Raw genomic sequence first — 16,354 nt, forward strand, 5'->3', positions numbered from 1 at the left:
CAACAATTTATATTTGATGTAAAGGCGTAACTTTCTTCTCTAATGAGAGCAGCAGACAACTGGTTCTTTTGATGTAACAAATTGCCTCTCAGTTAATTTTTTTGTCTCTGCACAGATACTATTTTAGCAACAAATGTCTTAAACACCAATTAGTAAGAAGTACTTTGGTTCTTGCTTGGAAATATGAAGCCTTGGACTTCAGAATGTTAATAATTCTGGTTAATAATTCTGCAGTGTTGATAATTCTAACCAGGATCAATCATTAAGACAGATCTCTGGTTCAAGTGAACACCTGCTTCTCAAATGTTGTGTTTTCTGCCTCAGTACGATATCAGAGAAAGGCATTAAAACAGTTTTAGACTTTTCATCTGAAAAAGGAACAGTCCATACGTAAAATATAATGCCTTCTGCTGACTGACTGGCCCTAAGAAGGACACGGCACACTAGGGTGACACAGATGACCGCCGCGGTCAACCACTCTCCTATCTCTCAGTCAAGAGCTACCGGAAGGCAGAAGGCTGGGCCACCGGCAGCAGTTGTGTCCTATCTCCCCAGCAGAGCTTCAGGGGTGCTGTCAGACAATGAAAGCTGGAGCTTAGAAAGTAAGTGTTGAAACTGAGATTTCACTTATTGAGGATCTCATATAGGTCAGTCTTTTAAAAAGATATGAAGAATCACATTATTATATTATGATTACTAAGTCAATTACATAAATGCAGAATCATCCTTCTACCTAAACACAAACTAATATTTCAATACACACCACTCATTTTTAATAAGTCATATAGCTCAATGAAGCTACAACTTCTAAGATCAAGGCTATCTCCATTTGAGCTAGGATAAACAAGTGAAAAAAACCCAAAGCAACACTATTCCTCACATTCTTATTTTATGTAAGAAAAAGTAAAATATATAGTACCTGATAAAAAAAAAAGTTAAGAAACCCAATTTTAGGATTTTTTAATTTTTCTTCAAGATCTGAATAGGAGGTAGCATGTTAAGATGGGAAATGAATATAAATTATACTAATCTTTACATCATGAAGAAAAATTTTAAGGAAGATGGGCAATATAATACATTAGTTTCTAAGCACTAACTTTTCTTCATGAGATAAGAGCTTAAAACTTATAAAATGGATTGAAAATAGCTTATTGAAAATGCATGAATTAATCATCACTACAGGCAACCTACAAAGTTTTATCAGAATATAGTTTGTTTTGGAAGAGAGAGGCAACAAAACCTCCCATTAGACTTACTGGTCAACTAATTTAGTCAAATAGTTTCCTGAAAAATCTGTATCTTTTAGTTTTCTCTGAAAGTAATGCAGAAAACAGTATATAGGAAAAAGAGGCTTTGAGCAAGAAATCAAGGATTTTAAATAAATAGATATAATTGCTAAAAAAACAGACACCACAAATGATACTGTTTATGCAGATGTGAGATGATGAAGAAGCTGCCCGCACGCTTACCTAAGAGGAGGTTTTACATTATGACAATGAGATGGTTGAGAATTCAGGGGAACGGGATGGGATGAAGGGATCTTATATTCATCGTCATCTTCCTCTACTGGGTCTCTCGTTTTCTCTGAAAGAGAATTTGCTAATGGACCAGTACACCTACCAGAGGGCAGAAAACAAACAAAAAAAATGCAGTCTAGTATAAGCGTAGTAATTTACAACAGGTATAAGCATAATAATTTATAACAGGTAAGTCTGATGTGATATATTCAAATTAAAGAAGCTACTTTGTCATGTGTATGCATTTTTCAATTACAGGGTCAGCACAAGGTCAGAAGGTCTGTTCTTATGCTAAATACAAATGAGATGAATTTTTCAATCTTTTGTTAAGACTCTACAGATAGAAGAATTGTTATAACTTTAAATGGCACACTAAGGAAAACTAGTAACTTGTCAAATAAAATGGTCTTGGAGTTGTAAAAGAAAATGCATACAATTATTCAAACCAAAGCTACTAAAATATTAACATTTTATTCCAATTGAAATGAGTAAATTAAGATTATATACACATACATATGTAGTAGTTATATACATTATAGATGACAGTTTTATATATTAATGAAGTTCTTATAGAAAGGACAAGTTTTCTGTCTCTTGTGAATATTACCTATAGTCAAAAAAATCCACTTTAATTAAAAACAATTCTTCCTTCTGAGAAGTCACAGTTCAAATTGTTAATTTTTCTCCCAAACCAACTAAGAACTAAAAGTGACTGAAATGATTAGAAGTAGATAATGAGAGAACTAATTAAGCTGGTGAGGTACAGTACATTATTTTTCTGGCTTAAATTCCCAGGCAAAGTAAAAAAGAATGAAAATGAGTAAAGTGATCACTTAGTATCAGAAACATTGTTCAAGAATTTTATTCATCCGTGAGAGCAAATAAATACAACAAAGCCAAGCAAAGAAAAACCGACCGTTTTTCACAGTTGTTGTCACTGGAGTTTAACCCTTGCTCATGCAAGAGAAAAACGCCAAATCAGAAGAGCACAAAGCTATCCTGACCAGCTTTAGGACAGCCAACCAGTCTACAAGACGTCAGAGGTACACATGGATCCAGAGCTTTTTATTAATCATCACGGGCCTCTTAACAAATCTATTTCACTGTTTTTTTTTTATTGTGATTCTATCCCTCTGGTTCTGTTTTGCTCATTAGTTTATTTTGTTCATTAAGTAAGTGAGATTATATGGCATTTGTCTTTCACTGACTGGCTTCTTTCATTTCTGGAACAGACTGACAGTGGGAAGAGGGGAGGAGGGGGGAAGCTACGGTTGGAAAGGTGAAGGGATGCATCAAGGAAACATGTATAAAGGACTCGTGGACATGGACAGTGGGGTGGGGACTATGGAAATGGGGGTGGGGTGGGCGGAGGAGGACAAGGGGTAAATAATTGGAACTGTAAAACAAAACTTAAAAAATTGGGTCTTCTGTATGTCCTCCTTGGAGACGTGTCTCTTCAGGACTTTTGCCCATTTTTGAAATGGACTGTTAGTCTTCCTGGAATGGAGTCCTGTGAGTTCTTTATATACTCTGGAGATCAAACCCTTGTCCAAGGTCTCTTTAGCAAATATATTTTCCCATACAGTTGGTTCCCTTCTCATTTTGCTGATGTTTTCTTTAGCTGTGCAGAAGCTTTTTATTTTGATGAAGTCCTGTTTGTTTATTCTTTCCTTCATGTCCCTTGCTTTAGGGTACATATCAGTAAAAATGTTGCTGCATGAGATTTTCCTGCCTATGTTCTCCTCTAGGACTTTCTCCAAGGAGGACATAAAGAGGGCCCAGAGACATATGAAAGGATGCTCAGCATCACTAGCCATCAGAGAGATGCAAATTAAAACCACGATGAGATACCACCTCACACTGGTCAGAATGGCCATCATAAACAAATCAACAAACAACAAATGCTGGTGAGTGAGGTTGTGAAGAGAAGGGAACCATAGTGCACTGTCAGTGGGAATGCAGACTGGTACAGCCATTGCAGAAAACAGTGTGGAGTTTCTTCAGAAAATTAAAAATGGAACTGTCTTTTGACCCAGCAATTCCATTGCTAGGATTATATCCTAAGCACCCTGAAACACCAATTCAAAAAACCTATGTACCCCAGTGTTCATAGCAGCACAATTTACAATAGCCAAGTGCTGGAAACATCCTGAGTGCCCATCAGTAAATGAATGGATCAAGAAACTGTGGTACATTTACACAATGGAATTCTATGCAGCAGAAAGAAAGAAGGAGCTTCTACCCTTTGCAACAGCATGGATAGAACTGGAGAGCATTATGCTAAGTGAAATAAGCCAGGTAGTGAGAGACAAATATCACATGATCTCACCTTTAACTGGAACCTAATCAACAAAACAAACAAGTGAGCAAAATAGAACCAGAGACATGAAAATAAAGAACTGCCAATAACCAGAGGGGAGGTGGGAGGGGATAACGGGGGAGGGGGGGAAGGGGGGAAGGGTTGTCAGGAACATGTATAATGGACACAGGACAAAGCCAAAAAGGTGGTAAGCCTGAGGGTGGGAGGTGGGGATGGCTGGGATTGGAGGGAAATGGAGACAACTGTACCTCAACAACAATTTTTAAAAAATGGAACTGAAAAAAAAACTTGGGACTGCAATTTTGAAGCACCTTCTGTAGAGGGAGCAAGAGGCCTTTGGTATATTAGCCATCAAGCAATCCTGAAATAACTTTCATTTTGATATCTTCTCACTAGAGTTAAAACAATTTTAAAGGCTTTTGTTGTGCCCATTACAAGAAGACATTCTGAAAAACCTGAAGGTTTTTACATTTCAATAATGTAACTGAGTTATCTAGAAGTTCAGAGGTGAAAGAAAAATTTCTTCTAAGATTTTTCAAAAGTATATTTTTGCCTATCTTTGGAGACTTTTTTAATACCAAGATTTAATTCTTGTTTGCTTCAGCAACCTTGGAAATCAAATGACAGTTCACAGTAGGATGAAAGGACAGAGATGATACAGTGACAAAGCCCACTGTCAGTGCCCAGAGCACAAGATACTAATCTTACTAATAGCTAAGGATTACCCCTCCATGGTTTAGTCCTGCAGGGTGTACATTCCAAATGAAGGCCAGTGAGTATATGGACAACAAAATGATGACTTGATTAGAGCAGGGATTTCAAACATTACCTTTCCACAAACTCTTAATAAATGTGAGTATGCATATATCAGTTTGACTAATTCAAGGACCAGCACGGGTTCTTTTAGCAAATGAAATGAGAAATTATACACCCTTTTTTGCCCTAATATACTTTCATTCATAGTGATACTTTTTTCCTATGCAATTCAAATACACTCTATAAAAGGACCAATTGACCAAATAGCCAACAACCATATCATCATTAAGAATGTTCTACTATCTGCCTGCTGCAGGCTATTTCCAAAGACTCGAGTTGGTAAAGAAGCACAGCATACGAGACATGAACAATTTCTGAAATCACGTCTGTTGTGGCTGACTCTGTGTTTTCTCTTTAGTGATAAAGAATTTCACCTGGGTAATTCCCCTCTAACTCTTTCTCTTTGTTGCAAACCCACAGAGAAAACATTTCTGAAGGAAATGAAAAACAAAGTAGGGAAGGTGAAGTATGTGATAGGGCAAGGAGTGTGTACAGGAAACCTCTGTACCTTCTCCACAAGTTTTTCCTGAATCTAAAACCACTCTAAATATAAAGTCTTATTTTTAAAAAATGAAATAGGAGGGTACAATTAAGATAACTTTTTTGCATAAAAAAGTTTTATGCAAAATACCAAAAGAGAAATTTCAATTCTTGCACACAATTACAATATATGTAATCATATGTGGGATTTTTCCCCTTGCAAACTCATTCTAGATGCAGGTTCAATTTAAATGGTAACTAAATAAGTGGTAAAATAATTAAGAATTTTCTTAGCAATCATGTATATTTGCTTTTGGCAGTAGAGAATATATCTAACTTTGTGACACAGGAAAATTTTCAGTTGCTGATTTAGCTTATGGGAAATTTTAGGGTACCAGCAAAATTAAACACACACATACACACACACATACAAATTATATTTGGCTGGTTCCAAGGTAAAGCTGCCAGGAAAACCACCCTTCCACGTTCATCTATTACTTCACTTTCTTCATATTATCATCATCCATTCATGGAGCACTCTCCACTGTGGCTGTCACCCCTGAATTAATACACCAGTAATGCACAAGGACAGACACTCCCAAAGATGTGCAGCCATCCTCACCACAAATGGCTCCTCTTGTAAAATTCACTGGTATTTGAGGCTTCAGTGAGTGATGCATGCATTTTCTGCAGGTGCACATTTGAGACAAACCAAGAGTATATAATCTAACACTGGTTTTCATTAGTGATTTGTACATTTTGGAACTGAAGGCTCACAGGTGTGTTCCTGTACAGTGTGCCATATTCCTGGGGTCAGGCAGATAGGGCGGGGCAAAAGAAGATTCACAGTGTGAGTATGCAGTTTATTTTTGTATTGTTATGTGTTAAATATATTACTTTGATATGAACTGCAGACCTACTTTTGCCCCACCCTGTATAATCAGAGGGGTGACCTTGCACATATCCCATTGGCTTTACCTGTGTAACAGATTTTAATCATCGCCCTACTAAGTTCTTTTCTTCCCTTCATTTGAGCAATTCATAATACTTCAATTAGTCTAACATGTAAAAATCTTCATCTAAGAATATCCGCAGACAAGTTTTTAAAAAACTTTTGTGAAAACTGAATCTTGTAACTATCCCAGTCCTAACAGAGAACATACCTAACTCAGAGAAATCACAGTGCAGAGAAGTGGTCACACAAAGTGCATCTGTGTTTGAAACGATGGCACATGTGCAGCACAGAAGTCATTTCCCCAATTATCAGAGTGAGGTTTGTAATACACACACTACTTTTGAGGGTTCTTTCATGACATTAAGGAAAATTAATGTGGTATATTATTAGGTTTAATATGTTTCATTTGTAAGCATTTTCGCTGATTTGGTTTTAAATTAGATAAACAAATTTCAAGTTATATTTTCAAATGAACTTAATTAGGGCCAGTATTCCTTTTAATACTTTTAAGGGTCTGTGTTAGCAATCCAAAAGATAAATGTTAAAGAAACTTGTATCTTTCTTGGACTCTAACTTTCCAATACATGTTGAAAAATAAAGACTTCAAGGTATTTAAAGTGGCATTATTTGCAATAACCAGAGTGGAAACAAACCAAATGTTCCCCAACGGAATACTTACTTGTCAATAAAAGGGACAGACTATTGAAAACACCTGACAACGTGGATCATTCTCAAGCACGTTATGCTAATTCGAAAGAAGGTACAGTATGCAGGCTACATACTGTACAGTTCTATTTATATGGGCTGGAAAAAGCAAAACTACACAGACATGAATCAGATTGGTAATTTCCAAGGGATTGGGGTGAGTGGATAAATTCACCCAAGGCATGGGGATTTTTTTGTTTTTGAGTGATAAATTGTTCTATATCTTGATTGTGGTGTTAGTTACACGACTATGAATTTGTTAAAACAAACTGTACATTAAACAGGCTGAGTTTTACTGTATATAAATTATACCTTAATTGGGATTTTTTAAAGTTTTATTTTAACTCATTTAAAATAATGCCCGTAAAAATATACTGCCCATAAGCATCATTCACAAACAAATTTGCTTTAAATTCTTAGTGGCCTTCAAAACCTTATTTAATTCTATTTGAGCCTATGGAGAAACATTAACAGAAACACAAGAAATACTTGAATATGGTGGAATATGTGAAAATGCTCTTATTAGGAAAATAAAATTGCTTTCCAACCCTATGCATTTTCTATCAAAGGGTCGTATGTTCTTTGGGGAGGAAGGAGAATCTATGGTAGATTATGTGTCTATGGGACAAACATGGAACAGTATGAGGAAAATATGTTAGATTGCATGTGAGCCATGGCTCACAGGTCTGTCTAAGGCCACCTAATCTTTTGTGATCACAAATTACAAGTAACAAATCTGTCAGACCACCGGGATTAATGTTCACATCAGTGCCCATTACAGCTTTTAGGCAGAGAAAATGAAAGGTCAGTGGGATTACTGGCATTCCCCCACCCAGATTACAGCCATCCTCCAACAGTCATTTTCCTGTAACAGAATAGAGGGGGGGGTTACAATTCTAAATTTAAAAACTATGATACTAAAATAAAAAAAGAAAAACAATGTCCCTATTTATTTTTTGACCTTTCCACACACTCGCTCTTTTCGCCGAGGCTACTTTAAAACGCTGCACTTGCAGCCCTCAATTCTTTTTATCGATGTGTCAACAAAGTAGGTTCCAGGGGTTCCCCCACAAGACACTAGAAAACCTATGTGAGGACAGGCAAGCTGCTTTGCAGGAGATTTAAATAACACTTACATTGTTTTCTGGCATAATGACATTGATTTATAAATTAAGCCTGAATCACATCCATGGGTTCAAACAAAAGGTGCAAACATTTCTCCATGATACATAAATGAAAGAACGCCACAGTGATCTTAAGGAACCAATGAAAAGAAGGACCCCTTCACACCACTCCTACATGTTGTGTCAATTGTTATTTACAGGAAACTGCCATCTTTGATAAAAGTGTGCCTTTCCATCCACCCAAGGGAAAATAATGAACAAAAATACTGTATCATCTTACCAAGTCTTCAAAAGAGTTTAAGGTAATGGAATGAAAGTTGGTTCAAAGACAAACAGCAATAATGTTCATTCACTAGGATCCATGGGGGTTAATAAAATAGAGCAATCCTTTATATAACTTTACCTTCCATTAAAAAAGTTTTCTACTATGTTATATTTAAATCAGTGATGCTACTTTCATATTGAACATGAACAGGATTAATGTAAAACTGTAGCACACATTGCCTACACAATTCCTCAGGTGAAAAATAACAGAAAAGAGCAGTTTCTTGACAGTAAGCGTAAGAAACAAAGCCTGGTGTGCACCATGTACAATACAAAAAATGTACATCAGGCTCATTACCCTTAAGTCTGCAAAAATCACAATGTGTTATTTGTTTTAACAGCTTCTGTGGCTTAGTTTTTTTTCTGTCATTTACTCTGTAATTAAAAAGCAAAGTAAAACAAAAACTTTCTACAATGAATTTTGCCCATCTTTTCAGTCAAATTGATCTAGCTTTAACACTTATTTCACTAGCTATAACACTAGTTTTACACTTATTTATGGACCATTTTGGCCACTCTTTCTTTCTTTTTTAAAGTATATTTCATTGATTATGCTATTACAGTTGTCCCCATTTTTTCCTCCCCTTTATCCCCCCTCTGCCCTGCAGGCCCCACACTCCAGCATTCCCCGCCCCGACCCCTAGTTTATGTCCATTGGTTGTACATGTAAGTTCTTTGGCTTCTCTATTTCCTATACCATTCTTAACTTACCCCTGTCTATTTTATGCCTACCAATTATGCTTCTTCCTTTTTAAAAACATTTTATTTATTTATCTTTAGAAGGGAAGGGAAGGGAAGGGAAGGGAAGGAGAGAGGGAGAGAAATATCAGCATATGGTTGCCTCCCATGCATCCCCTGCTGGGAACTGGCCTGCAACCCGGGCATATGCCCTGACTGGGAACTGAACCTCGATCCTTTGGTTCACAGGCCCCTGCTCAATCCACTGAGCTACACCAGCCAGGGCCCAATTATGCTTCTTATTCCCTTATTCCCATTCTTCCCCTCACCCTCCCTACTGAAAACCCTCCATGTGATCTCAATTTTTCTGGTTCTGTTCCTGTTCTAGTTGTTTGCTTAGTTTTTGTTTTTCAGTTTCAGTTGACAGTTATGAGTTTGTTGTCATTTTACTGTTCACAGTTTTTGATCTTCTATTTCTTAGATAAATCTCTTTAAACATTTCATATAATAATGGCTTGGTAATGATGAACTCCTTTAACTTGACCTTATCTGAGAAGCACTTTATCTGCCCTTCCAGTCTGAATGAAAACTTTGCTGGCTAGCATAATCTTGGATGTAGGTCCTTGCCTTTCATGACTTTAAATACTTCTTTCCAGCCGTTATTTGCCTATGAAGTTTCTTTTGAGAAATCAGCTAATAGTATTATGGGCACTCCTTTGTAGATAACTCTTTCCTTTCCCCTTGCTGCTATTAAGGTTCTCTTCTTATCTTTAATCTTGGGTAACTTAATGATGATGTGTCTTGGTGTGTTCCTCCTTGGTTCCAATTTCATTGGGACTCTCTGGGTTTCCTGGACTTCCTGGAAGTCTATTTCCTTCAAAAGTTAGGGGAAATTTTCCTTCATTATTTGTTCAAATAAGTTTTCAATTTCTTGCTGTTTTTCTTCTCCTTCTGGCATCCCTATGATTCAGATGTTATAGCATTTAAAATTGTCCCAGAGGTTCCTCAGACTCTTCTCATAGTTTTTGACTTCTTGTTTCTTTATTTTGTTCCATTTGGATGTTTATTTCTTCCTTTTGTTCCAAATTGTTGATTTGAATCCCAGTTTCCTTCCCTTCATTGTTGGTTCCCTGTGCTTTATTTCACTTTGTGTACCCTTCATTTCTCCCTTCATTTTCCAACTGAGCTCCATCAATTCTGTGAGCATCCTGATTACCACTGTTTTGAACTCTGCATCTGATAGGTTGTCTAACTCCTTGTTGCTTAGTTCTTTTTCTGGAGTTTTGATCTGCTCTTTCATTTGGGACATATTTCTTTGTCTCTGCGTACTTATTACATGATAAGGGGCAGAGCCTTAGGTATCTGTCAGGGCAGGGCAACCCTGTTTGCTACGTTCTGGTGCTGTGTGTGGGGGAGGGGTCAGAGAGGAAACAATGCCACTTCCTCTGTTCTAGCCCCACTTTCCAACAAACTCTCCTGTGAGACTGGGAGTTTATCCTGCCTTCATGGCCCCCACAGTAGTTTACAGCTAGAGGTGCTGAGTCTGTACTTCCCTGGTCAGCCAGCACCACCTTGCCTGCCTGGTCTGCTGCCTTGCTGTGGGTCCTCTCTGCCCACGTAGCTTTTGGCCACTATTTCAAAACAACCACACTCCCAGTACTCTCTGAGATAACTCTCACTAGAAGGTGGCAGTAGTTGAGGCTGCATTTACATATCTGAATTTATAGTTTACTTTCCCCAGCAATTTGGTATATAAAGGGAAATTATGATAACAAATAGCATATAATATTTGCTAAAATTTTTCTACATAGAAATGTTCTAAATATGTTTTCTACAATATCAACATTTCAGGGGTAAATGGTATATAGTTACCTTGAGGTAATAGTTTAAGTATATGAGTTCCTTCATTGTTAAAAATCTCCATGAATTACATTCACATGTGCTAAGAATGTGACTAACTTACTAAATTTGGTATTGTGAAGAAATGAATTTATCAGCTTTAGATGGCACCTACTGAAATTTTCCCCCGCAGGGTGTTTACATGTCATAGGCATTTGGTGATATGCTACACCATGAACTTGAGCATGTGTTGGTTGCACTTACTATGTAGCCAAAGGCAAGAGTAAACCACTGCTGCAATTTCTAAATCTTTATTTCTCTCTACTTTTCTTACCTTGAAAACTCTTAAGATGAGACTGTTCACTCATTCCTATAGTTGGAGCTGACTTGATGGCATGTAACAACTGAAATATTTGTATCGATGCAGTCAGATGGCATGGCCAACTAGCCCCTCCACATGTCTATTTGGAGATGTGTTGTGTAACAGGCACCCAGAAATCAACAGGTCCATTAGTCGATTTCCCCACCTCTGCCCCCTTCCCACACATGCTCCTTCTCTGATCCCCTCACTTCAGTAAATGGCACCACCTGATCACCCAACTTTTTTTAGCCAAAAAGCTATGTGAGTGTCATCACTGACTGTCATACCTGACTGACAGACCTCCAATGCATTACCAGGCATTTTGGGGTCAAAATGCAACCCCAAGCTGACCACCTAACTCCATCAGCATCATTCCAGGCAAAGCTCTGGCTGTACCATCATTTACTAGTCTGGCACATCAGTCAACTGCGAGTTCCCATCGGTCTCCTTGCATCCACTTCTGCTTTCCTAATGACAATCTCCACTGAGCAGCCAGTGAACCTCTTTAAAAACACAAACTAGCATCGTGTCAAAATGCTGATCAAAATCTACAAATGGCTCCTAAAACTAACCAAACCAAAATTCTTAGCATGGCCTTACAGGCATGATTTATCTCCTGCAGACCGTAATCCAGCCACACTGCCCTTCTTGCTCTTCTTCAAATATGACAAAAGGACTCACTTGTCTCACTGTTTTGAATGGAAGTCCGTGCATGCGTGTCACTCAGATAACCTCGGGGCTCTCTCCTTGACTTTTCCGGTTTCTGTTAAAAGACTACTTTTCCTGATGAGCTCCTGTAAAGTATAAACCTATCACCATTAACCCCCTCCCTGTTTTACTCTTTCTCCTAGCATTTACCACTACCTGACAATATGCTATAGTCACTGTTTCCTTTCTGTTCTCCCTAACTAGAGCACCAGCTCCAGGATGGCATTCTTATCTTGTTCACACTAAATCTCCAGTCAGCACATGCAACTGAACGAAAGCAGGACAGGCAAAATTTGACTCCCTAATTTACTGAACCTAAAATATTAGCAACCTTGTATGTCTAGAAAAATATATGACAATAGTCAACACTACCACTTCCAACAACAAAAAGCCTTTTTATAAATATATGAACCACATAATATTGGTTTGTATGTATTTGAAAGCTTAATATATCAAAAAGTACAAAAGGTCCATTTCTAAAAGACAAGGCAAAAGAAATATATTCTTAAAAAAAAAACTTCCTCAGCATTCCAGAACATTATCCTACCTGGAAGTACTATTCCATTATACTTGCAATAATTCCTTTGCTCATTTTCCAACATTTTATCTTATGTGAAATACACTAAATATTTTTAACTGTTTCAGGTTATATTGTTTAATTTTGAAAAGTCAAATTATTTCATGACTGAAAATAATTTAGAAAATTCTATACCACAAAGTATAAATAATCCACGAAGATTTTTTTATTCTTCCACAACCAAAAAACTAATTAACTATATTTCAAGATTTTATTTAAAAATTTATAGCTAAATGCAAGGTTAATAGAAGCAATTTAGAAAAACAGTTTAAGAAAAAATAAGTAAACTTATACACAGTAGTAAAGTTTCAGCTTTTATAACTGAAAACAATAAAAAGTACAGCTTCTTCTAGGTCTCAAAATATACTACACAGTAAGAGTCACAGCCCTGGCTGGTATGGCTCAGTGGATTGAGTGTCAGCCTGTGAACCAAAGCGCTGCAAGTTTGATTCCTGGTCAGGGCATACGCCTGGGTTGCAGGTCAGGTCCCAGGTGTAGGGTGCATGAGAGGCAACCACAGACAGACGTTTTTCTCCCTCTCTTTCTCCCTCCCTACCCCTTTGTCTAAAAATAATTAATAAAATCTTAAAAGAAAAAGTCACATAATTACAAACATACAGTTTTACAAACAAGTAAACACCATCACAGAGTAACCTCTTAATATCAAGTAAATGGGAATCAGAGTAATACAAAATAATTTAACAATGAAACCTCAGTAAATATTTACATGAACATGGTACAGATTTAAAGCAAATGGTATTTTTTAAAAGATTTTATTCATTTATTTTTAGAGAGGGGAAGGGAAGGAGAAAGAGAGGGAGAGAAACATCAATGTGTGTATGCCTCTTGCATGCCCCAAACCGGGGACCTGGCCCGCAACCCAGGCATTATGCCCTGACTGGGAATCAAACCAGTGACCCTTTGGTTCATAGGCTCGTGCTCAATCCACTGAGCTATATCAACCAGGGTGGTAAATGGTATTTTTGACATTAATTCAACATTGAGCTTTCAATAATTGTGAGCACTGCAATAGCCTATGTTAGGCAGTGATCTATAACTCTGCTCTGGCCTGAGTTTGAAACATGCACTAAGATAGAAATAGGTACGTGAACATCAAACTCCCTACTTCAGTGAGTTAATTTTGTCAAGACCTTTGTTCTATGCCCCTCCAGAACTGAGGATCTTTACTCATTGTACTTCAGTTATAAACTCTAATGAGGCCAGCTGACAAAATTTTAAGAAATAAAAAAACTAGGGCAGTAATCCAACTCACATTGGCTTCAGCAAAAGTATACAACTGACCAACTATAAATGAATATTCAAGTTGCCAAATATTTCAATATATAATTAACAGTACAGTTGAGTACTCTTTTAAAAATATTGTGTAGCCCTGATTGGTGTGGCTTAGTTGGTTGGGCATCCTCCCACAAAACAAAAAAGTTGCAGGATCGATCCCCGGTCAGGGCACATGCATGGTTTGGGGCATATTCCAAGGGCAACTGATTGGCGTTTCTCTCCTTTTCTTCCTCCATCTCTTCCCTTCTCTCTCTTAGAAAAAATTGCATAGAACCTAAAAAGCAGAAGTTCATTTTGGAGATTATTTAAATAAATGGATCCATTCATTTAGCAAATGGAGAAAAGTGAGTCCCAGAGAAGTGACCTTGTTCAGAGACAAACATATACTTAGTGCTGGTGTCAGGTCTGGGACCAGGTCTGCTTTTATTTCATGTTCATTTAGAATTCGATGCTGGTTTTATAATATGTAATGTGCATAAAGGCTTAAGAAAAATGCTTATTTAATTATTAAGTGGCAAAGGAGGGCATACAATTATCTGTACAAAATAATCTAAAAATTACGTTTTAAAAAGTCTTAAAAGAAAAAATGACAAAATGTTAAAACTGATCATTGATATTTGGGGGAATGCATATATCTGCATTTAAGTATTTATTCTTTTCTTTCCTTTATATATTAATACTCTCCTTATTTTTACAATGACTAACTGCTACCTAATAATAAAAATAAGAAATAAATCAGAGAGATAAATGTGCCATTAAAAGCCAACACTTGTATTTATTAACTACGGCTAATTTGCAGCATGCTAAACACAAAACTACCTTGCTACTAAGCATGCATTGCTAAAATATTTCTCTGGTTCATTAAAGCAACTGCATTATTTCTGTTGGAAAAATCAAGACAAAAAAGGGAGAAAGTATATCTACATAACATACAAACTGAAGGATTTTAAGAAGTCAACAAATATATTTTACTGTGAATTTATTATTCTTACTCTTTATAAAGAAATAGGTACTTGCTATTAAATACAAAGGAAGCAAACTGCAACCTCTGCCTCTTATCCCACTTGCCAATATGAATTAAATAAAGACAATGTGACCATTTAACCTTTAATAACAAGTTCCATTTACTTCACTTTCTGGTTTCCCCTCCATTCTCAAGGTAGTTGAGCTTAGATGTTTTAGTACATACAATGTAGCAGAGTCCATTTGAGGCTAGAATGCCACATGCTGTTACTGATTCAGAGCCTACTACCAAGATTGCATGCATGTGCTTCCAGCCTGTATGTCTACTATGGACCTGGCAGTTCCCAAAAAAGTTGCCACTGGAGAATGGTCCTATTAGCTTAGTTTTCCACTGTCCTCTGAACGATGCCAAATTTCACACTCCTGCTTTTTCTCATGTGCTCCCCCTTTTGCGATTGTACCTACTCTCCATGATTCAGGAAATTTCCATCCTCTCTATAAAACATCCTTGCCTTGCAAAGTCTACAATAGCCTATCCTCCAAGCTGACATAAAAACTAAAACATTAGGAGTCACACAATTTAGTGCATATTGTTCTCTAGTGGTTTCATGTATGCTAACTTCATTATAAAGTAGATTGTAAATTTTAGGGGGAGTTGCTATCTAGCTCATCCTTCTTTCGCATTCATCTGTACAGCGGAGCTCAGTGACCACCAGAGGAAGGAATGAAGATGCTCTAAAACTTTCATTTAGAAATGAGAATCTCAGCAGAGGAAGTCAACCAGCCACGCAACCACGTATTCTCAGCACTGAATGTACAGCAAAAACAGTCAGGTGTTACGGGAGAATCACAGAATACAAAAATAGGGTTTTGCCCTCAGAAACTTACAATCTTTTTAATGTGGAACAACACTTAAAAATTATAAAACAGTACAGCAGAGTATATAACTAAAGGTGTAGGAAATAAACTGCAGCAGGAGCGAGGATCAGTTTTACTACTAGCATCAAGCCTGAAGAAATCACTCAAGTTTTCATAACGAAATAGAGGCGGAGACACGACTTTATAGAATAAAGATTCTGAAAAAGTGGTGCATAGGATGGGACAGAATGAAAACTCACAAAGCCAGAAAAAATATCAAGAGAAGATTAGAGGCCCACATTAGGAATTACTGAACAACATTATAACTGGGTATAATTCTAGGGATCTTACTGCTAGCAGAAGAACAGAATAATTGAGAAGGGAAGAAAGAACAATGCTGGGTTTTGAACAGGAAGGTGATCTGGGGAAAGCAGAGTTTAAATTGAATCAGCAGTGAGAACAAAATATACCGGAGGAAAGGCAGGCAGCCTGACTTAATATAAAGAGTAGGCGCACGGGACTCGGGAGGCCTGTTCTCATCATAGTTTGGTTTGGAGTGTGTGTGTATGTACTGTCCATTGTGCCCTTGTGTGCCCGGTTTTTAAATGAGACACCTGTGTTAACTCATTTTCCCAGTTTTAAAGTCTAGTAATATTAATTCTGAGATCATATCATATGATAAGTGTAAGGCCTGTTCAGTTTTCCAGCTACGAGGAGAAGCAAAGGCAATGGGGAAGATTAGTTGAATATAAAAAACTTCGAAAGAACAATCAACAGGACTTAATGGATCAGTAGATTTGAGAAATAAGAAAATTGGAGGAACCAAAGATTAT

General features: G+C 37.1%; 1 protein-coding gene across 8 annotated transcripts in view; it reads right to left on the reverse strand.

Moving 5' to 3' along the window:
* The window catches only part of CBLB (Cbl proto-oncogene B), a 213,034-nt gene that overhangs the window by 32,672 nt on the left and 164,008 nt on the right, over nt 1-16,354 (reverse strand). For 5 of the 8 annotated variants that reach the window (XM_037157012.2, XM_037157011.2, XM_053663170.1 and 2 more), the window contains exon 14: nt 1,470-1,616. The exons of the other annotated variants lie outside the window; for them this stretch is intronic. In XM_037157012.2, coding sequence (XP_037012907.2) covers nt 1,470-1,616 — 147 coding nt within the window. The remainder of the gene's footprint in view (nt 1-1,469; nt 1,617-16,354) is intronic. 8 annotated transcript variants of the gene reach the window in all.

Source organism: Artibeus jamaicensis, unplaced genomic scaffold (assembly GCF_021234435.1).
Source record: "Artibeus jamaicensis isolate MK-2021 breed Jamaican fruit bat unplaced genomic scaffold, CSHL_Jam_final contig_3126, whole genome shotgun sequence".
Classification (NCBI taxonomy): domain Eukaryota; kingdom Metazoa; phylum Chordata; class Mammalia; order Chiroptera; family Phyllostomidae; genus Artibeus; species Artibeus jamaicensis.